This window comes from Ceratina calcarata, unplaced genomic scaffold (assembly GCF_001652005.2).
Source record: "Ceratina calcarata isolate Rehan_Ccalc_2016 unplaced genomic scaffold, ASM165200v1 scaffold436.2, whole genome shotgun sequence".
Taxonomy (NCBI): Eukaryota; Metazoa; Arthropoda; class Insecta; order Hymenoptera; family Apidae; genus Ceratina; species Ceratina calcarata.
The window spans coordinates 162969-186447 of NW_017167384.1; the positions used below are offsets into that span (position 1 = coordinate 162969).

The following is a 23479-nucleotide window of genomic DNA, read 5'->3' on the forward strand; positions in this document are numbered from 1 at the left end:
GAGCGTTAGAATTCTCTGCACGCGCGAAGGACGAGAAGTAGAGTCAGCTACGCGATACAAAGGAAACAATCGGGCGAGCATTCTGATGACTCGCCGAATCTTGGCGATCAGCGTCAATCCATGGCCTATTCAGGTGTACTCGTCGATCCTTTGTCCGGTCTCCCGGGGGTTAACGAGAAGGGATGGAGGAGTGAAGGGAGAGTGAACCGGATCCACCGCGCCTCGTTCTTTTGAATGAGTATCGTTTTATTAATATCTCTGTCGTTATTTACAAAACTTTGTAATAATCTCTAATTTTGTTCACCGTCACACGCTACTCGCTATTTCGTCAATCGTTATACTTTTACGTTTGTGTATGTGTATGTGTGTTTACGTGTGTTCGTGGCTGCGTGCTCGTGTAGATGTACGTGTTACATTAACGTCGATAATGCTCGAGTTCGCTAAATCGCTTACAGTTGAAAATTCACCGGGTTTCCACGAGACCGGGCCGAGTTTCCACGCGATTCTTATTCCGTGGGCGCGCGCCTAAAAACACCAGCGTATCACGCCTTATATTTACACCATCGGATTCACACCTGTGACCTCGTTATCGCACAGAACCCGCCTTTTCTCTCGCGCGACTCTTTCACACATCCGGCACCAGCATCGACACCACCTTTTCTTTTTTCTTTTTTGTTTTTCGCGGTCGACGTCGCAGTCGGGGCCGCGAAATCGATTCTCCCCGCGTCCTCCTACCCGCGAGCACCGCGTCACGATTCCGCGAGAGAATGAAAAAACTGAAGGAGAAAAGAAATACGCCGTGCGGTAATATACATCTCTCTATTTAGCTATGTACATGTACACGCGTGTCCTGAAACACGGTCGGTCGACACGGTTTCACCGTTTCCGCGGGCGACGAGAAAAAGGAATGGACGGGAACGGTGAATCCCGAGTCGAGTTCAATTGAACGAATCGTGAAACTGTAAGCCGGCGGGCGCGCGAGTACCGCGCGCCACGCTGCTCGCTCGATTAATCCGCTTCGGATCTAAACGGTATAGTTGTGTAAGTCGTAAGTCGGGTGCCCCTTTCACGTCACCTTCGTTCATCGCCCTCTTTTCGAATCCGGCCACGGTTTTAAAGAGTACACCGAGTTCGCTCGATTCGTGCTCGCGACTACCCTATACTGGCAGTCGATTGGTCGACGTCCCGCTGATTTTCACCAAAGAATAGATTCCGTTTCCTTTGAATCCGAAGACGAAATCGGCGGAAATCGTAAAGTGTAATGTTTCCCTGACTTCCCTCGGACGCGGTAAAAATCAAATCGTTGATTGAAAATTTAGCTGCGCGCCAATCTACTTTGACAGTTTCGTTGAAACAAAAGTTAGCAACCGGCAATTCGAGTCCCCTTCGATTATACGTACATAGTACATACCGTGTACCGCGCATTTGTTGCACTGTGTTGCAAGTTGGACAGTGTCGCGAATGAGAGTCTCCGGTGTCACACGCAGCGCGGGCGGCCGGTGTACGGTTTCTCGAAATTGGAATCGACACGCGACACGAGTACGAGCGCAATCCGTTGCACTGCGAGTGCAACAAGATTTGTTACCTTCGACCCGTTCCGGCATTGCTTGCGCGATTGAAATATTTCAAACGGACTTATTCCTTTGTACGGAGAAATTAACGAGATTCGAATTGAGAAAGCGTCGAGTCAGGGTTTCGTCCTTGTTTTGCTAGCCTAGTGTGCTTCACAAGCGTCGTGGCATCAGTCGCTTCATAAAATCCTCATTTCCAGTCATGCGATCGTCTCACAGGAATTTCAATGAAATTCAGTCACCTCGAATTTTGTCGGATGTAAGTACTTCGAGACTGGTCCAAATGCACGAGCAATATTCGAACCCTTCTTCTCCGATAATAGAGAGCGAGCACTAATTTTAAATTAGCTGCGGTCCACGCAGCGTCTCCCTTTAGCAAATAGAAACAACCAGTCCACCTTCGCGGTAATGTTTCCGTTTAAAACGTATCCGCGGTGTCACCGAGTCTCTATTAATCCAGCATCCGTGGTAATTATTCGTCACCAGGGTAAGACAGTGTCCTCCGTTCCTCGATTTCGTGGTTTCCATTTGACCCGTTCGTCACCAGGGAAAGATGCTTCCTCCTGGCTCGAGTTCCATAGATCTGAACCGCGAGTATTGCGAGTAATTGTTCGGAGTACTCTAAAGGCTGTCTTCCGTGGGGTACCAGGCGGCTGGACCTGCGACGGAGGGGTTGACCCCCGCCGCGGATGGCATGTACTACCAGGTCCGACCCTGGAACGGCAGGTACGCGCCGCATTGCGGTTGCTGTTGCTGCTGCATGCTCTGCTGTCCGCCGGTCCTGGAGTACGAACAATGCTGGAGGCTCTGGCTGGACGTCATCACGTGGCCGACGCCGACCACCGAGTGATGGGAGACCGAGGAGGCCGCGTGATGAGATCCGTGAGGACTCGAGGCTGTCGTCATATGAGGGGCTGGACTCGCCAAGGCCGCGCTCGGTCCGCCGCGGCTGCCCTCGTTGCCGCCACCGCCTCCGCTTCCGCAAGGCTTTCCGTCCTTCACCAAAACGGGAACGGCCACACGTCGCGGCGAACTCGCGCTCTGCAACAGAACAAACAGATTTTTAATCTCAAATCTTACAAGACGGTCTTAGATCAAAAGGCGGAAGTGGTTCGTTCATGATTCGATCATCGATACCATCGCCTGAGAGAAACGAAAGGAACGTGTAGTCGAACCGAATACGTAGGTGCGCCTACGAAGAAGACGTGGGACGACGCGGTGGGTTCTATGTTCTCAGCAAACACGCGGGATCTCTCGGTATAGAAACAGGTACATACTTAACCCGCGCGATACCTCGTGATCAACGTACTCGTACTCCAAGCTGAAGATTCTCTCTCTCCCTCTCTCCCTCTCTCTCTCTCTCTCTCTCTCTCTCTCTCTCTCCCTTCTCTTTCATTACGAATAAACAGTGCCGCGGTGGCTACCGTGGACCACAGGCTTCGTCTCTATACCGCGTCAACACGGAGAACTACCGTCCCTCGGCACCCCGCGTTTCTGCTCGACGAGGATTCGGTACGAGACCCCACGGTATGCCAAACAGAAGCCGAAGCAAGCCAGCCGAGTACCTGCCGGGACGACCACTCAGCTGTATCAACATTCGGTACACGACATTCCTCTTCGATCTCCCCGCTGCGCCTCGCCGGCGAGCCTTCAATAATACGCGATCGCGGTCCAACTCGAACGCCCGTCTCTTCCTTGCTGGATCATTTTTCCGTTCCCAGTTAGAACCGCCGATGTACCGCATCGATCGATAAGGAAACGTGTAATCCAGCCCTGTCCAAACGCGATCGCTACGTTTAGGAATCGTTTAGGGTAAGGTATAATTGGAAAGAACAAAGAAGGATTCGATTCGATTGGAGTGGACGAACTTAGCGTACGCGTCGTACGTAAGTGCAGGCATGCCGTGCACTTCACGCTGACAAAGTGACGATTACGTTAAACGCATGACGGTCGGCGCGCGCGTCGAACGTCACGCGTCACGCCACTTTAGCCACTTGGACGAGCGTTAAGCGATTTCCGGCGAAAATGGCCGTGCTTAGGAACGGAGTAGTACGTGTTTATGAACAGGCGACCACGCACAACGAGCCCCGATATTACCCCGTGATCGGCCGGCCGCGATTGGATTCCCGGGAACCGTATTACACGCCTAGATCCTCCACTCTTCGAGGAACCCGGTCCCCCTTTCACGGAACACCGTCGCGGAAGCTTTCGTTTTTCGTTCGTAATAGAAAATTAGTTTAAAGAAGAAGGAGGAACGACGTTTGAAAGGCGCGTTTAATTCCTTTAATACGTGGCGCGCGAGAAACGAGGGCACAGAGGTATTTGCGAAATAAATTGTACTTGAAACGCCGTCGCGGCCGATGTTCATCTCGCTCGCGCAAACCGGAAGCGAAGCGTCGGATCTATCTAAATGCGTCGCGGCGCGGCGTGGCACGGAGTATCCACGCGAATGCGTCTCTCTCGTCGGAGAAAACACTCGTCATCGTCGGAACTGATATAATTAACTAAAAGCTGCGCGCTTTTCTTTTTTTTTTTCTTCTCTCGCTCGTCCTCCTCCTCCTCCTCCTCCTCCTTCAGCTCCCACCATCGCCGTCACCGTCCAGCCCGACGGTCGCCCGCGTCTGGCTTCTTTACAGAAGCCTCGGCAGAACAAAGAACCACCCAGGAGAAGATATTAAAAGATTTCTACCGGGACCTCTCGTTTCCGCGGCGAATGGAATTCAATGGGTTCCGTAAGCGAGGAAGTGGTTTTTAAATCTAATAAACGATGTTTTACCGCGGATGTAATTACATTAGGCGGTCTCTCGATAACCGCCAAACAGCTTCGCGCCCTCTCCTGCAACCCGATCGTTTCAAAAGCGTGAGCAACTCGGATTTTCTCGATTCCTGCCGGAGTTTCATCGTCGTCCGGCATCCTTCGTTAAATGATCACCAGGTCGTGAGAAGACATTAGAAGACAGTTAATCGTGATTGCAACTCGCGTTCGAAGGATCGCGAGAGTCGAGGGGTGGATTAATCGATACCAATGGTAGTGGTAGGTATTGGTAACCCCGATTCGCGTCCAGGTGCTGTGCATGACTGTACTCTCGGCAAGATGGCGACCGGTCCTCGAGAGCACCCGTTTCCGAGCTCCCCTGCAGGATACCTCTCTCCCTCGCCCCCTTTCTCTCTCTCTCTCTCTCTCTCTCTTTCTCCTACGAGCCCGTTCTCCCTGCCCCCTCGTCTTTTTCTTTCCCCTTCCTTTCCTTTTCCCGTGTTCGCTCGCTCGCGCTGCCACTTGAAATTTTTTCACCGCCGCGCCGCGAGGGGAGGAAATGGAATAAAACGAAAGAAAGGGAAAAAAGCGGGGAAAAAATCGGGGCTCTGGCTGGTAACCCGTCGACGACGACGACGACGCGATGACGTTCGCGTCGAGCCATCTACGTCGCGGGAAATCGTTACACATCTATTAGCCATCGTCGCCCGTGAAACCGTTTCATTCGATTAGTTTCGAGTACCTCGGAAACGGCCTTTATCGGGAATTAATAGAATCCGAATCGCATCCGAGTCCTGCGACTGCTGCCACGCCCGCTGCGCAATTACACGTACCGTCGAGCAAATCCAGATAATAGAAAACGCGTCGCGGAGGCAAACAAGTCGCGGAATTGAAACCGAAATGTTAGGTAAATGTGTCTGTACGCCGAAGAAAGCATGTTTAGGTAACCGTGGTTCGAAGGGAAAGAAAAGATGAATGGGATCGGGAAACTAAATAACGAGTAAATGATGGGGCGGCTGCTCGTCCTACCGTGGACGATCTACTGATCGGGCCATCGGATAACTATCTGCTTTCAGCGTCATTAACGTTCTATGTGTTCACGGCGATAGATCCATTGAGAGGAGTCTAAACAATTTGTTGCCGACGATCGATACGGAATAATGCAATTAATTTAAAAGATTTTATCTGAATCGCCTAGCTCGAGAACGGCTTTGAAAAAATCGCGCTTCCATCGAAATTCGATAAAGTCGAAAAACGCTATGAAAATCCGCTTACCGCGAAACGTCATTGTCCGTATCGGGCTATGCGTATCTTTCCCGAAAATGGAAAAAAAAACGGCGGAGAAAAACGAAGTGGCTTCGTACGAAATTTCGAACGGTAATAAACGTTTGATCTGCTCAGAATTCTGGCAAAGCGTGAACTCGCCGATTTGCTGGTGACACGCGTCGGATGCTGGGACGTCCGTGATCCCGCATATGTATATGTATGCATATGTACACTCGTCGTAATGTATTCACCGGGACAAATCTGCGTGTATCGGGACGATCTGACGTCTCCTTTGAATGTTATTCTTCCAGAAGGAGAGGCCGCGATTCGTATTCGGCAATGCGTGCGGCGACGAGATCTAGACAGGGCACGTTTCTCACTCGCAATTACGATATCTCGGGAATCTGCCGTGTCGTTATTAGAGCCGATGGAACGGGAGGCCTGGGACCGAGTAAAATCTCGACGCCGTCTTCGCGGATTCTGGATAGTAATCGTTATTATCTCGAATCCTTTTGATTCCTCGACGTCGACGAGTCCCGTCGGGACAGGAAAAAAACGTGAAAAGGAGACAAAACGGGAAGGGGATTAAAAAAAAAATGTTACAGGTAGCAACCAGTCGGTGGTAATTACGCGCTCTAACGGAGGCGATTTTTACGTTCCGCGGAGAGGCGTGCCCGGGTAGGCAAAAATTTCGGCCGGTGTATAACGAAATGAATGCAGAATCGCTTCGAGCCGGTCGAGTGGCCCACTCGAAACGAAACGAAACGAAATACGATGTGGATCCCGCGTCGCGCGAGCGCCGGGAATATTTTTCATTTAAAAGCATTTCATTTCGAAACGCTCGATATTTTGTTGTGTGTCTCGCCGTTTCGAAATCCCTCGGTAAATCCGATCTATCGAGGACGCGTACCTACTATTATCACGCGAGATACGGCCGACCGTCGCCCGTCCGCACGAGAATTTAATTTAATCCCTCTCCCCTCCGGCCGCTCCTTACCACGTTCTACTTTCTACTAATAATATAATATTTTTCATTTCCCCGTTCAACTGTATTTTAATTACCTGGTTCTGAGCGTTTTGTTCGGCCATAGCTTTCTCCTTCGCCTGCCTCTTGCACTTGTAACGGTGATTTTGAAACCATATTTTCACCTGCAACGCAAAACAAAAATTGTCTTCCATTAGAGGGAAGTCTTCAGATTCATACAATAATTCGATCGCAAACTGAATTTCGGTTCATATCGAATTTTCCCTGCACCCGAATAGTCTCACAATTTTCGGAACGCGAACTGTCGTCAGGTAGAAACTCAAATATTTTTATAAGGGGGTCACAGCGCTGGTCTTTTGTCGCGAGTCTGCGTTTTAACTGTGAAGATTCCTAAATCTGTAAATCCTCTACTTATACAAAGACGTAATCCTTAGCTATTCTCCTCGCTTCTTGAGAAATTCTTAACTAATTCTATATTAATATAAAGTTTAATGTTTCAACGTAGCGTTACATTTGTTAAGTCTGTATAAATAAGCTCCGTCGCTTTGTAATTTGTAGAAATATCCCGGAAGCTGGAACTCCTGCGGGCAGGTCGGTAGAAGCGGAAGTCGAATTTGTCTCGTGGACGAAGACGATGAAAAGGAAAATATGATTCTGTGAGGTGTTCCGGTAGCGGTTGAAACGTACGTTCGGTGGCCCGTTTTCGAAACCGCTTTTACGGCAATTGAACGCGATTAGGGAAGCCAGCCGTGAGCGGACGGGATCGAGAGATCGGCATCTGCTTATGACAGCGCCGCGTTATAATCCGGTATTGTGCATTATGCTTCTCGGAGGGGTCCCGATCATCGCGCGCATTGTCGTCGAACCGCGAAACAATGCCTACTGTCGGCCGATTTAATCCTTAACGCGACCAAGATAACGCCTTCGCGCCGCAACAACCCACTATCCAGAGATCTCGTGAAAACCGTGTATACACGAAAGGAAGATCGCGATAGTTAGAAAATCACGAGCTGAACTCCAACTCCAGAAAATGAACGTTTAAATACGCAAGGGAGATTTCGAAAGAGAGAGAGAAAGGTTCGTGGAAAAAGGGAAATAATACAAACGGGCAAATTAGAGACATGTGTGAAAGGTAAGCCCGATTTTTATCGCTCGAATCAAAAGCGACCTATATGTTGCGTTGGCTGTAACCTCCTTCTCGAGTGGCTGTAACCCGCTGCCAGATCCCCCTGCGCGTAACCCCCATTGTCGGTGTTACGCGTCGCGTAGAATGCAACGAAAGCACTTTAAGGGGCCCCGTGCAACGGACCGTGTCTCGAGGGCCTGCCACCGTCTGTCCGATTCTAATTCTTTGAATATTAGCGGGATCGGGCCACCCTCGAAAATTCCTCGTCCTCACCGATTCTCTCGCACGCGGTACGATCGCGGACATCGTTTATCAATTATTCATTATTTATTCCATTACGCGTTTCCCGGAACGACGATCGACGTTCGAGCCTGTCATATTCCACTTCTATTCGAGGAAACGAGCAAGAATAAACAGCAGAATGAATAGGTACATATGAGTCGCAGCGATCATACGTTCTTGCAAGTGTTTGCTGTATTTTTACGGCGCGCAATGACTAAAATTAGCTGCCGATGATATTCCAGGCGTTTTAAATGTTCAGATTTTCTATTGCAAATTCCGATGCGAGACCTCGCGAAACGTATGACGATTATGCGCGAACTCCGGGTGGGAAGGGGTCGGAGGTCGGCTCGAATCGGTGAGCCCTTACTCGCCACGTTTCCGCGTATGTTTTGTACCACGTCTGATGCGTAGGGCTGAGAGACCTTATCTAACAGCCGCGAAGAGCCACTAGACCGAGGGAAGTACTCTCTCGTCGCTCCCGTTCGTTAATTCCTTTTCCATCGATAATCCACTCGTTGTCGGCTTCGGTAGGAGTTTCGGGTGTGCGGCGACTTGGAGAGGTCTACAAACAGCCTTGCCTCGCGTTCGCGTTCGCGTTTTCTCGCTTGGCTTCCGCGCGTCGCCCGTTTTCCGCTTTGTCCTTTAAACCGAAAGGACAGACGCGATTGAAAAACTGCTTCTCTTTTATCTCCGTTTGTTCATTTCGGATCTCCTTCACCCGATTTATCGAGCTACAGTATTTGTTTTCTCTCTCTCTCTCGTCCTTCGCATTTTTCAGTCTACCAATATTTAACGCGTAAACGGAATCGCAACGAGGCTGTATCGGTCCGTGAACGCGGAGAGCGAGACAGGTAGCGAGGATGAAAACGATTCGACGAGAGCAAGACGGCGTTGGGGAGGAATGTTATTTCAAGGGAACGGCCTGTCCGTCAGTTCCGTTTGTCCGTAGCTCCCGCAACGAGCCGGTGCGTAAATAGAGAAAGTTGAACGAGATAGGGCAGGGGTATAACCGGCGTGTGTACTCACGCGAACCGTCGACAAAATAAATTCGATGCCGACGCCGATTTCCAACTTTCACCGCGTAGAAACTCAATCTGCGAATGACTTAACCCCGTCTCTTTATGTGTGTGATTGGAGTTCTGATGGCCGATATACGAGCTTGTCGAAAGACTTGGATTTCGAGGTGATGGCTGATACCAACAAAGAAATTCGATTAAAAATGATTTATTCCACACATGTTGTCACGTGGTCTCGTCCGAATTACAATTTTTGGTGATGGCAGAGTTAACAGTAATAATTGAGATCACGAAATGACAAACTTCTGGAGTTGAAGGACGAGGAAAACTTTGGAAAAGTCTACATCGGCCTGTTCGGATTAACGGTTGCAAAACGACGTTTTCCCGAATTCGTGCGATTGGTCGGAAGATTTCTGAATTTCGGAAAAGATGATCCATCAATTAGTTCCTAGCACGAAACAGGATATTAATAGAAGACACGGATAAAGACCCTCGCAGGAGTCTCTAACATCACTTAATTTAATTGAAATCTCCTTATTCTAATTATGAGTTAAGTCGTCGATTTCCAATCACTTTAGTACAGAACTCGTAAATGAATCGACGAGTTTCACTGTGCATAAAAAATGTTCTCAAAGACTAATCCGCTACCGCCCCAAGTTTTCGAGAATAGCCTGTTTGCCTTGAACGGTGCTCGTGCAAAAAGGCATCGGGGCCCGCGGGGGTCCGCACGGAGTTTGCTCAACACCGTGAAAGGGGGAGCTTAGCTTTAACTTCCGATTAACTCGCGGTTAACTCTCGTTCAACCAGGTAAATGAAACGCCTCCCGTGACCGCCGAAGCGGATCTATACGCTTTTCTTCTCCGGCGTTAAACGTCAGAGACCCGTCGACGCGCGTTCCTCGGGACTAATTGAGCTTTCTCACGGGTGATTTGCGTCTAGCCCAATATTTACTTTCAAATCATTTTCTAAATTGTCACTTAAATAAGTACGTACAGTTTTCTCTTACCGAAGCTGAGAGAATCTGAATTGAATACCGACCAAGCCAGCCACGCGACCACGGCGCCATTCGTCTCCGTCTTTGACGTTAATTAGTGTACGATGTCGAATAGGGATAAATCGCGGGTAGGGCAATCGATCAAAGCGACGCTTGGGAGGAGCATCGAGCACCTGTTTGGCTTATGCTCGACCCGAGTTCGTACATCCGTTCGAGTATGATCCTAGCAACTATAGTATATGCCTGGTTAAAGTGGACGATTGATCGAGTTAGCGTAACGTCGTTACGTGGCGTGCAACGAGGGTTCACGCAAAATCAGCGTCGCGGGACCCACCCTTCGCAGCTCGATCGTTTTCCTTCGGGCAATTTCATCCGGCATCAACTTTCGACGGATTATCCGTTGCCTGGCCTCGGGCTCGGCGCGTCGCCTCAAAGAAAGACGCGTGTAATTGACGAGAATTGCCACTCGGGGTGTTTCGAACGCATCCGCTCTCGCCTTTCCTGTTTATTCCGACCTATTGTTCTTAGGGGAGGATGTTGCCGTTTCTCTCCCTTTCTCTTCTATCTCCGTTCGCTGGAAAGCTCCTGCGTCCTTTCCGTTTCTATTATTTTTACACAAAAATCTGTCGTGGCGGAGCGAACGTCGAGTGAAACGAGCAAGCGGAAGGTAAAGACGAGATGATTTCGAATCTCCATTCAGCGATTTTCAATTATTTGTAGAAAGAGTCGGGGAAAAATCGCGGGATGCATTTAGAGCTTTGGGGGACCGCAACGATGAACTCGCGTGTAACCGAGGATCAGGCAACGTCAAATTATGATTAGGGCTGTTAATTGTCCCGTGTTGACCCTCCTGAGTGGTGGCCCGTGGGCAAACACGATTCCCGTCTCCCTTTTGTTGTTTTAACTTAATACCATTCGGCCGGGGATGACTTACCGATTACCAGTCGGCATGTCTGAGAACCTAGGGTCTTTCAAATGACTTTCCAGTTTCCTCTTAACGAGCCAATCGACTCATTCGCACGCCAGATGCCAACAGACGATCGTTTCTCTGTTTTCGATGACACGTTTAATCGTGACACGTCTAAACTTTGAATCGAGAATCACTCGACCAGTCTTTTTCAACCTCCTGATCGCGTTTTTCCCCTAATTTTTTCGTCGCTTCGCGGATGATCCAATAGCCGGGGACCCGGATGTTTGCGGTTGGAAATGTATGCACCCTCGCGACGACGTGCAGCGCGGGGATCATAAAGAGCAAGCGCGGGTCCGCGCTACAGGCTGCGCCATAAAAAGAAATTGGTAGCGTATTACGCGACCGTGGCGCGAGCTCGAGTGTATTTACAATACACTCGTAAAGCTGCACTCCTCCTCGCGATAATTGACGCAAACACGATGAAAAACTCATGAGACGACGACGCGGCCAGCGCTGCGCGGAACAATCGGTGCCGATTAGTTCGAAACCGGAGGGAAGGAAAAGTGAGATGCTTAGTTAGAAACGAATAATCGATGCGCCGTTTATGCAAAGTTTTTATCGCAATCGGAACGCGAAAGTGGAACGCGGGGGTGGAAACCGAGCATAGAAGTATGCACGTTAATGGCTGTGTTACAATGTAATCTCTTCGAGCTCGAAACTTTTACCGAGAGACCTTTGAGAAACGTATCGCCCCGTCGAGTGTCACTCGAAAGATTGAAAGAGCAAGCAGTCGGAATTCTGCCGCACCTAATTGCGAGCCAAACGCCGCTGGCAGAATTTCCACACGGTCAAACGAGTATCAACCTTCACCCGGGTCCGAATCAATCGACCGGCTGCTCAACCTTCTCGAATATTGGAACCCCGGGCGCATCGATCTATTTCGCGTCGGACCGACGACTTTTGCGGCGAGCTGTAAGTTGCCGAGAAAAGAGTGGAACAGAAACGCAATTACGGCGGCCACATACTGCCGCGGCGGTGTCGCCGAGGTATGACGCGAGGGCGGCCGCAAAAGCCGACGACATATTCATGCGTGCGTTATTATGCGAGGGAGCCGTGAGTGCACTCGAGAGATACGCGCACGCGTTCCACGACGTCCAATTAACCGCACGCCATTCGACACCAAAGGAATTTCGCGCGCGCGTGTGCCCATCGAATCGGCACGAGAGACTCGATCGGGCGACGATCGATTAATCGGGATTTCTCTTCCTTACAGATTTTAGGAAACCGCGCTTCGGCCTCCTTGTTCGAAAACGATAGACCCGCGCTCCCTCAAGATTTCACGGGTGACACTTTTCCACAGGCGTTTCTCTCCTCTCTGTCCTTCCTTCTGTTTCTCCCGGTCGCGTCATCCCCTACCCGAACTCGGCGTGTCTCTTTGGCACGGGACACACAGATGCATCCCTCCATTTTGCGTTCGCATTGTTACTCCCAAGTGCAGTCTCCCCATTGTTACAATGGCTGGCCACTCCTGGCATTGTTGCCGGTATTGTTATTATTATCGCTACTGTTACCGGTTGCGGCCGACCGGCGAATGGAGAAGAGGAGAGCCAGCTGCTTCGTCGAGTGCCGCATTACAGGCAAATTACTCTCCCCCTGGCCCGCCTTCTCCCCCTCCCCTCTCTCTCTCTCTCTGTGTCTCTCTGTCTCTCTCTCTCGCGTAGATATGTGTACTGCTCACCCCTTTTTGATAGTCTCGATATTTTTCGAACAGTCCATCGATATCGGATTCGAACGAAACTCATTGGATAATTTACAGAAACTCTAAACTTTTCATAATTCCAACACTAGAAAAATACTTTATTGCTCACTCGTTAGATTAATTCCAGAATATTGGTCTGATCACCAAATTATAAAACTCACAGACGGGCAATCAGGACAGTTCAGCATAAATTTTTATAGCTCTTTGCTCATATACATCATAAACGTACTCCCATCCCTCACAGCTACAACTCTACTCTCGCCAAATCTAAATTAAGGATGTATTGGCTATACAGGCAATCCCAAAAGATTATGTACCCTAGAAAAACGCATTTCCTATAATTAAAAAGAAATCAGACGTCGGAAGAATAATGCTAATAATAAATAGCTATGTGCTAAAAAGTATAGAAGGAAATACCCAATTAAGTATTGACGTTGACGAAAAAGATTTTTTTCAAAATTGCGAAAAATGCTTCAAATAAAAGTTGTTTTCCTTCTAACTTCGATATTTAACGAGTTACATATGATTATTTGGCATTTTATTGATGTTGACAAAATCCGACCATCCCAGCGTCGAAACGGCGAACTTTTGAAAAAAAATTTCGTTTTTCCTCAATAACTCCTAAACCGTTGATCCTACGAGAAAATTGCATCAGACCTTTCTTGTAGAGGACGACGAGATCTACAATTTCCATGTAAAAGTTTTTCGCTAGCATTAATATTTAACGAGTTATTGACGAAAAACGAAAAAACAGTTTTTTGCAAATTACTCGTTAACTACTGACGCTAGTGAAAAATTTTTACATGGAAATTGTAGATCTCATCGTCCTCTACAAGAAAGGTCTTATGCAATTTTCCCGTAGATCCAACGGTTTGGGAGTTATTGGCGAAAAACGAAAATTTGGAAGAAATTGAAGGTGTACCCCTTGGAAAAATCTCGGAAAAATCGAAAATTTTTTTTTGTTGTTTATTATTAGCAATGTTCTTCCGACGTCTGATTTCTTTTTAAAAAATGCGTTTCTAAAGTGCATAAACTTTTGGGATGACTGTATAGCCAATACATCCTTAACAATACAAACCTTACAATAGAGGTATATCACTCTCAGTTATTATTTTTCATTATTAGTGTACATTTTATATATGTTATGCTGTCAACTAATAAAATTAATTAATAGTTGGAAGCTGGAGATATATTCTGTATCATTTTAACAAGAAACAATCCTGGAGCTGAATAGAACTGGAAATCGAGAAATCGACGATAGTAGTCGGGATGTATAATTAATCGGTCGCTACGTGATCGAATTAAAGGAGCAATTCGAAGTACGAAATTGATCGCAACAATTTAATCGCGCGCGCGATGGAGAGAGGAGGCAGAAGAGAGAGAGAGAGAGAGAGAGGGCGGGGGAGGGACGGGTGCAGCGCGCAACGGGTCTCCGTAAATTATGCCCGGTGAGTTACAACGAGTTTAAAGCTCGTTAAAACGCGAAAGACCGAGACCCGGTGCAAGAGAGAGAAGTTAATTAGAAGGAAGTAGTGGAAAAGAGAAAAACGCGATGAAAAAGAAGAAAGAGGAAAAATAAAAAAAGAAAAATATATATCAAGGGGAATTTAGACGACCCGCCGCCGCGGCCGCGACCGAAAAGGGAGACATTAATTAAAGTGCAGAAAGCGCGCGGCGTACCTGATCAAAAGTTAAATAATTAATAGAAACCGTGAAGTTCAACCGGAATCGCGAATTAACGAAAATAATCGGTACACGAGCGAGTCGCAGCTGCTTTCCACGTGATTGTTTGCCCCGATCGAATCCACCTTTGCTTCCAGTTTCAATAGTTTCAGACGTGATCGATCGAGGAATTCCTTTAGAATCAATATTCTACGTACAGAATGTGTTGTATTATTAGTTAGAAAACGGGAACGGTAGAAGACCTGGTTTGCAAATATTGTTCCATCTTCGAACAACTTAGGCACATCGTGTACCTACGGAAGCAGCAATATTAGATGGTTCTATATGCAGATTCAAAGGGTGGATCCGAGCGCCCAGTAAAGCTGGCTACAAATTTGCTCGTACAACGGAGGAGCCTTTAATACTGTTTACGTACGAGCCTCGCGTTTAAGGGATTTTATCCGGACGTTATGTAAATTGTCTTTTATCGTCCCACGCGTGAAAGTCGAACCCGCCGAAGAGGCTGCGAGCGTTACGTAACATCCACCTTGTAAAAACAACATCGGTTAAAAAATAGTGGACGCAGTCTCTGCACAGTAAACTACTCGAAAGTCGACTTGCGAACGGATGGAGCAGAAATCGAGATTCTCAAACAGGGAGGACCGGTTCCCGTGGAAGTACGCCTCCGGGAAAAAAGGACGGAGAAGGGTGGGAAGATGGGGTGGCTGGAAGGAAGCGCGACAAGTCGGAGCGCGAGGCCTCGCGATTCAGCGACGGAGATAATCGTAATAATGGGTTTGCCTACCACCGGAATCTACCCTCTTCGACTTTGTACATCAACCCTTAGGGAGGGATAACGGTGAAGAGGACTAGGCGAGTTCAATGCCGTGCAAACACGTGAGACGGCTCGATGGATCCTCGCCGAAACGATCGACGAGATCGCGGATTTCCTCGCGATCCTTTGACGCGCTACGCGACCTCGTCTGTCGCTTTGTTCGCCGTTTATTGAATCTCCTGGATGACGGACTTAATATTCGATGCGCCGCGTTCAGTGCGAGTTTACAGAATTTCTAAGTTCCCATTTCGAAGTCCTCGCTCGATCGTAAGATGCATCGAACGAGCATTAGTCGCTGATTTTTCGGTGGAATGAAATCGTTGTCGCTGGTCGAGTATTCTTCTCATTATACGACGTCGGGATTGATTTTGCGTGACGCTCGTCCCAGAAACCGGAAACGGTCGATGCGGCACTCTGGCCCTCCGATCGCGATCGGGCAAACGACGACAGGTGGAAAATTCTCGTTTTTTCCCCCATCCTCCCTCCTTGCTTCTTCCTCCTTTTTTCGGCGTCTCTCGATCCTTTGCAAGCCCTCGAAAGTGTGCTCGCGTCGAACTCGAGGTTCGAGTGTCTTGAAGTGCGCGAATATATCTCCTTTCCGTTCGTTACGTCGTTCGACTCGTTAATTCAGTATCGATTCTCGATCGTTCATCGCAAAGAATCTTATTCGAGGACCGTCGAATCCGCAACAGCCTTTTCTGCCCTCTGATTTAGCTCATCCGCCCGGTTTTTCATGGATAGTTCATCGATTCGAAACACTGCGGCAACTTCGTTTCGCAAAAATTATATCGGTCCACGGTAGGAATAGATTTATCTGTAAAGACGCGAGCTAATTGAGCTTTCAACCTTTCCTCTTTCGAACGTTATACCGTGTACACTTTTATTTCTCGCGCGAGATGATTTTTCGAATAGTATAAACGTGGCCTCGAATATAGAACGTTTCCAGTCAACTTTTAGAGGAGTCTCTCGAGTGATTCACTTTCTATATGCAATAAGTGCCCGAATCAGCTTCTCGCGCGAACGATCAATTTCCCCCCTCCAAAAAGACCAAGACGACGATAATTGTCGATATGCTAATAGTGGCCGAATCTCGATTCGCATTTCTCTGTGCTCCCGCAATGCGACCATGCTCCACTTGCTCGGTTTCGTAATATCGGTTTCGAGGCGGCGCGGTGCGAGGGCACGTAAGATTCACAGAGCTCTCACATAATGATTCGTTAGTCGCCCCGTGCAACCATTGCGAGCTACCTACAGAGCACGACTTCGTACGTAGACTTCGAGTGGCCCTGAGTGGATGGTACCGCAGGGTGGCGGTGCGCACACAGACAGACGTCCGTGCACACGTACGTACCGGGAGCTCGTTTGGTCTCTATTTGTCCCCAGAAGTTCAAGAGTCCAGCGCACACATAAAACGCGCGGCTGTACAGAGGCGAACCACCACCTACGTACGACGATTTGCGTCCCCGTCACTCCTTCGGGTCCCTCTCTTTCAGACTTTCGGCGTCCCGCTTCCGAGGCTGGCCTTCATGGACGGCATTCACGGCTCGGGCGAGATCCGAGTGCCATCGAGTCTGAAACTCGTTATCGAAACTTGTGCGCGCGCGATCGCGAGCGCAACAGCCGAGCGACGGCCGCGGGCATCTCGCCCCCTGACGAAAATCCACGGCTGATTGCAATCAGCTCTCTTTGCGGACTTCCGCGGCTCGGTTCCGCGGCTCGACTTCGCCCGAGTCGCACGACTCTCTGGGGAGTTAGCCGCCGTCTTCCGGTTCAGGGAACCGGCGTCTGCTCGATCGATCAACGGATTAAGATCTCAGCTCGCTTTCTCATTTCGATTTCAATTTTACGTACGAATACCAAAATCGCGAGCGACGACGGAGTTTGAAATGGCTGGTCGTAGGAAAGTAAGGACATTACGGTTCGCGTTTTGCCGTTTGAAGTCGACGATGGGAACGATCGTAGGATAAATTTTGCACGAGATGAACGGCGAACGGATTGAACGAAGAGACGCACCGTAGACGAGACGGCAGACTGAACGAGGGGGACGAGCGACCAGGATGCAACCAATGAGCTGCGTAACAATTATTTATTGTTGCCAGACTGCCGCATCGAGGCAACCAGACCTGTCTGCCCAATGAAGATCGCTCGTTAAAATCTGATTCTGACCGGGTCGTTCTAAATAGCCGCCGAAACGATTCGTTCAGCCCACGCGATGCTCGAATCGAAGAATCGACTTTCGCATGATTGAAAGTCTTCGAATTCCCAGTTTGTAACGACCACTAAATGCTATGACATTTTAAATAGAAGCGTAAGACCGGTCGAAGCAATTAATTCTCTGTCCCTTGAGGGCAATTTGCTTTGACGAAGCACGTCGTGTAGTTAATCGTCGCCGATCGAGAGAACGTAGAAAAATTTCGGGTACCTAAGACAATATTTACACGTCGCGTCGCCGTTCAGCCGGAACAGCTCTCCGGCTGACGATTCTACCTGGCCGAAATTCCATCTCTCGCGACTCGAACAAACACGGCCTCCTCGAGGACTATTTTCGACTCGCCGAGCATCGTCCACTACGATTTGCTTAACACTCTCGCCACTAGAGTAGAAGAGTGTTAAATCGTACGATTTTAACGCGTTCGACGCGTCACCCGAAGACGGCCGTCGCAAATTGCGATCGATGTCTGACCAGAAACTACTTATACTACTGAACCGGTCCGCGACGCTACGATTATCAAACTTAATATTCCCGATTAAACGAATAAAACGGAAACGTTTCAAGAGTTGTACCGAGGTAACTAAATTATTTAACTGGCTAGTAAAGACTCGACTGAGGAGAGTTTTACAACACGTGAAGCCTATTCGTTCCTGCATTTCCGGCTAACAACTCGGAGGCAACCAACGCCCCTAAGGTCGATCGATCCGATTGGCCGAGAGACGTAGATACACCCACGCGTACACCCACCACCTTCTCTCTGCAATTAATCTCCTCTCAGCAATTAATCTGTTCGTCGTGTACGTGCGTCCGCCGGCGGCGTGCGCTCGTGTACGTGCGCAATCTCGAGGATCGTGTTCGCTGGCAAAGGCAACTAAATCGATCAAACGTAGATCGTAATGGATCGTCGCATGCGATGTAATTGTAGATTGGTTGCGTTAAGGGAAACGCGGTTAATGACCTGTAGATGACGGAGTTCGGATCCAATCATGTTCTATCTGCGTTAGGAATTTATGTTGTAATCCGCTTATCTTCGGAGAACGCGGGACAGCGAGCGTAAGACCGACTAATAAAAGGCAGAGAGCCAATAACGAGGAAAGAGTGAGATTCGGCACGTACCTGGGTGGGCGTAAGGTGAATTATGGCGGCTAGGTGTTCCCGTTCAGGCGCACTCAGGTATTTCTGCTGTTTGAACCGCCTCTCGAGCTCGTGAACCTGCTGCTGAGTGAACAGAACGCGACGCTTTCGTCTTTGCTGTAGGTGGGGGAACGGGGGGAAAGACGGTGGAACACCGCTGATTCCCATGCCCGACGACTTCGTCACGTCGCTCATTGACTGGCTCACCGAGCAACCGGCCATGTTGGTCCCGGCGCCCGCCGCCGCGGCGCCCATCAGTCGCGAGACTGCAACACAACATTTCAAATATGTATTCCATCTGCAACGACGAGTCTTGTTCGTCCGACCGATTATTTCCTCCGGCGGACTCGCCGACTCATTTTCTTTTCCACCTATCCATGTCTTATCGCGAATACCGAACGATTCTCTACATCGACGGGACGGGAACGTTCCTGGTCGCTGAAGAACGTCCAGTTTCCATATGATGCCGAACGAACGTCTCGGGATAATTTCACCGGTTGGAACTCCGTGAAGAGGAGAGACATGCGAGAAGAGGACTGAAGAAGAGGCGTAGGTCGAGCCTCTGAATTCGAGCTACTGAAACCCAACGAGCAGTCCATCCCTCGTCAGTTGGCGAAGGGCTGTCAAGAACGGACGCGTCCGATCCGGGACAAAAGGAGCGATTTACCCGCGCAAAGTGCTACGTCATCGAGCACGGGAGGTCCGATGATGAAGTCCCGAATTATTATTATGTCTGTGAGAACGTATTCTCGGCCTGTCAACCCGCACCCGCCTAGGGAAAGAAATACCACTCGAGACACATCAAACACCGACGAATTTGTTTACGCGCGCCGTGCTTGGAAAAACCACTGAGGAATTAATCACGGGCCACCTCTATCTGAGCAAACTTAGAAATTTCCTTTAAACGTGTACTTGAACAACGTATCGCGACGAATCTCCGGAGTCTTGCACTAAGACTTTTTCATCTTGTAGATAAATCCATAATGCGTCAGCGATAATTTCTGGAAGTCAAATAGATGAAGAAATGCGCAGGTTTTAGATATCTCGCATATATCTTTTACTAGAGGATATTTATCGGTGAAAAAATCAGTCGTAAATCGAGAATGTTTTTATGTTATTACGCAATAAATGAAATCTTCACGATTAGGGATTGAAATCATTGACCAGGTTGAATTTAGAAATACGTTTTGTACGCGGAGCGGAGGCAGCCTCGCGCGGCGAGGGCCGTACAGGCTTATTTGTTTAACTAAAATCTCCAGTAGTGTCCGGTAGCCACGCATTTCGGGAGCCGGGGATCGATATTCTCTAGTGGCGGGTAAAGTGGCGCGTGCGACCGACAGAAATCCAAGGAGACGACCGTCTGTTGACACAAGTCCGAAGGACTCGCGTTTTGGACGACGATCTTTTACATCCGAAACGAACAGCTCCAAGCACATACGCAGAACGTTCCCTTCCAACTGGAATCCTTTGATTCAACAACGTTCGAACTTCCACAATGGGTCACAGGATTTGCGAATTGAAGAAGCAATTCTAAAGATCGCATTTGAAAGTTTCAGCAATGTTAGAGCTTGATCCGATATAAATATGTAAGTAGAGTATACATATGCGCGTGGAAGCGAGCGACGGAAGAATTCATGAGCCTCTGACGGGAGGCGTGACACGAAGTAAGGTTTGTTGTGGATTTTGTAACACGAGTCCGATACTACACTTCTTCGATGACTAAATGGACGTAAGTGCGAGTTAGCGGTGACGAAGACACAGAGCTAATAAAACCAGGACGGACGTGCCTCGTCCACGGCAAAAGGGATAATCGCGTGGTATATGGAAGACTCGTTCCCTTCGATAGAGAACAAACTACACATTCCTCCTACGTTTCCATCAATCGAAAGCCGGAAGATATAAGAAGACGCTTCCTAATTTGGCACCAATTGAACTTGTGTCCCGTTGCACTTCGATGAATTCCAGAGTGTGAAGGAGTAGTACTCACTGGCGAATCGGGGATCGTTGGTGGCCGGAGGTCCGGGCGCGTACCACGGATGATGCGGCCTCATGGGATCGGTGGCGGTCGCTGATCCAGCGACCGCGGGCCCCGCGTGATGGTACGACAATTCCGCGGCACAGTATTGATATTGAGAGGTAAGCTGCATGGTCGCGTAAGGATTGCCCATGGCGGTCATGCCTGGGCCGGCACCGGCACCACTGCTGCCTCCTCCGGCGGCGTCGTTCGGACCGGAAACCGGTCCGGGTGTGCCGCCACCGGGCGTCGAGTCTCCGTGAAGGGGTGGACTGCCGCTGCTCGCGCTCGAGCTCCCGGTATTCCCGCCGACACGGGCACCGCACGCGCTTCCGTAAGGCGAAACTTGAGAGTGCGTAACCACGCCGACGCCGATCACCTGTTCCAGCTTCCTGAAGGACTCGTTATCGATGGGCGAGAGAATGTCCGTTACGCTAAACGGTGTGGTATGAGCGCCACCAGCGGCTTGTACGTGTGACGAGTGCTGTTTGGGCGAGAGGCTCATCGCCAGGTCGATACCGTTTAGATCTGTCAGCAAGCTAGCTTGCTCCAGCTGCGTTTGCTGCTGCTGCTGCTGCTGCTGTTGTTGTTGCTGTTGCTGTTGTTGCTGTTGCTGCTGCTGATGTTGGTGATAGCTGGTGGCATTGCCGTTCCCCTGGTTGCCGGCGCTGTTCCTGCCGCTGCCACCGCTCATCTCGACGAGGCCCGCGCCCTCGAAGTACTTGAAGCTCGCGCTTCGCGGAATCCTGAGGCCGGCGCTAGCCCTGGGATACCGACATGACCGAAGAACGCCCTTCGCACAGGGCCCCGTATCGTTTTACCGTAATTACTCACCGCCCGTCGCCGCGCACTTCCTTTATCGTTCTCTTTCACTTCTGGTCCGTTTACAAATCGAGCCGTTTACAAAAACTTGAACCGTTTCAGGAACGCATCACTCGCCACGGCTTGAAACGGGTGCACTTTGTCAGATTCATCGAATGATACACTGGGACACGAACAATCCTAAGGTCACTGACGAATACTTCGGTCTCGGTTCATCGTTCCAGGCAGTATGTTTCATGGACGGTTGTATCACTGGACTCGACGCAATTCACGAAACGTGTCCATCGCGTCGGTACCGACGAGTTCGACTGCTTGCGGACGCGTCCAGCGACGATACCGCGTCATCGTCCGTTCGAACGGGGTCACAGTCACCCTTGAGAGCGATCGCTCGCCGATGGTCAAGGCCGACGACTTTACGATGCTGGCAACGTCTACTCGTCTACCTCGGTGGTAGCGGCGTACCGGAAGAGTCTCTCCGTAAGAAGGGCTCTCTCTCGCGCGCGCATACAACTCCGATCCGGCCGGCCCCTGAAGTCCGTGGTTAGACGACGCGCGGAACAGCCGAGGACACGATTCGTCACGTCACCGACACGGCATGGCACGGCACGGGACGACACGTCACGTCACGACACGGCACGATACCGAAGACGAGCACGAAGGGGTAGCACACACACGTGGTCGAGGAGAGTGGCCGGCCACAGCCGGCCGGCGGCCGACTGAAATCACCCGAGGGGTCTTCGAGTCCTTGGACTGTGCCGATAGAGAGACGATGGTAGATGTACCACTCTACGGTTCGCCTCCACCTTCGCCGAGGATACACTCTCTCTCCGTAGGAGAGGAGAGAGCGTCTATGGATGGATGGCTCGGTGGATTGCTGGCTTGCTTGCTTGCTTGCTCGCTGGCTGGCTCGTTGGCTGGCTAGCTGGTTCCCTGGCTGGCTGGCTCGCTGGCTGGATAGATGGATGGATGGATGGATGGATGGATGGATGGATGGATGGATGAATGAATGAAGAGGACTGTCGGGTACTGGAGAGGTCCTCACGGCCGCTTAGACCCACTCGACCAGCGGCTCGGCCGGTCGCGCTCGCTCGCTCGCTCGTTCCTTCGTTCGTTCGTTCGTCCGGGCTCGGGCCCCACAGCCTCTCGCGGAGAACCCGTACGACGACACGATGAGTGGAGTGCCCACTACGGAGAAGTGCCTGCTACCAAGAGTCGTGATGAGATGTCCCCTTTTGCGTGTGAGAGAAGGGCTCCCTCTCGGTCGGCCGGCAGGCGGAGGGGTGTGCGGGGCCACCACCAACCGACCTCCGGACCGTACCCGGGTAACCCTAACCATTCTCCCATTGGGTGCACCACGCCAATCAACGTACCCGCACGATTCCATTGGGTCGTCGTCCCGACGGTTCGACGCTTGCTCGGGGTTGCACCACGTCGCCTGTCGCGACCAGATTGGTTCGGGTTACGGACATCCTGCTGCGCGTCCGCCTATCGCATACGGATCCCCAGCTGCCTGCCAGGGACCACCTCGCCTACCTAATATTATATCGTGCCGTCTCATGGCCACCGGTCACGGGACGGCCCACCTTCCTTCCTTCCTTCCTCCTTCCCTTTCTCGCGACAGAAACAGAAAGAGACGCGATCCGCTCCGTTCGTCTCGCTCCATCGTTCCGAGACCCGTTCTTTGACAAATTTTACCACCCTTCGCACGCGCGCTCCGCTTGCTTCCCTTTAGGGATGCCACGGCGACTTTACCGACGAAACTACCCCTTGTACGAATTACGATGGTATGCACCCTCGGCTGACGATGTCGTACCGATGCAGTCGACTGTTTCTGTTCGCAGTGCGAAGCATTGCCTCTCGCGTGTACAAACGTACACTTCTATCGAAATTTGTAAGTTTTAATTTCATTTTAGATTTATTCGAACTTAGGTATTGTTAAGTCGCGAGGTCATTTCTTCGAAGTGTATCTCGTTAAAGGATGACGATTTATTATTCTATTTAGGATCGTTGGGCAATAAGATAAAATGTACATCCCATCTTTTCTTTGAAACGGCGCTTGACCGACTGAGAATTACGCACGGCCTGTTTGATCACTTTGATCTATGTATCGATCATCCCCACTCCAACGATCTTCCC

The 23479-nt window shown here is 50.0% G+C and overlaps 1 protein-coding gene across 1 annotated transcript; it reads right to left on the reverse strand.

Annotated features, from left to right (window-relative positions):
* Positions 1–222: 222 nt before the first annotated feature.
* On the reverse strand, positions 223–23475 carry LOC108627068 (homeobox protein Nkx-2.4). Its single transcript, XM_018028111.2, has 4 exons — positions 20495–23475; positions 18490–18773; positions 6655–6741; positions 223–2612 (listed from the first exon to the last, which is right to left on the reverse strand). The coding sequence occupies exons 1-4, from the start codon at positions 21213–21215 to the stop codon at positions 2271–2273; spliced, it is 1434 nt and encodes a 477-aa protein (XP_017883600.1). The 5' UTR covers positions 21216–23475; the 3' UTR covers positions 223–2270.
* Between the last annotated feature and the right edge of the window lie 4 nt (positions 23476–23479).

Excerpts from the sequence above, each read along its gene's own strand:
- LOC108627068 (XM_018028111.2), bottom strand. The coding sequence starts at position 21,215 with ATGAGCGGTGGCAGCGGCAGGAACAGCGCCGGCAACCAGGGGAACGGC. Across the intron at positions 6,742-18,489 it reads TTCACCTTACGCCCACCCAG|GTGAAAATATGGTTTCAAAA; the intron begins GTACGTGCCGAA and ends TTTGCGTTGCAG. Across the intron at positions 2,613-6,654 it reads AACAAAACGCTCAGAACCAG|AGCGCGAGTTCGCCGCGACG; the intron begins GTAATTAAAATA and ends GTTCTGTTGCAG.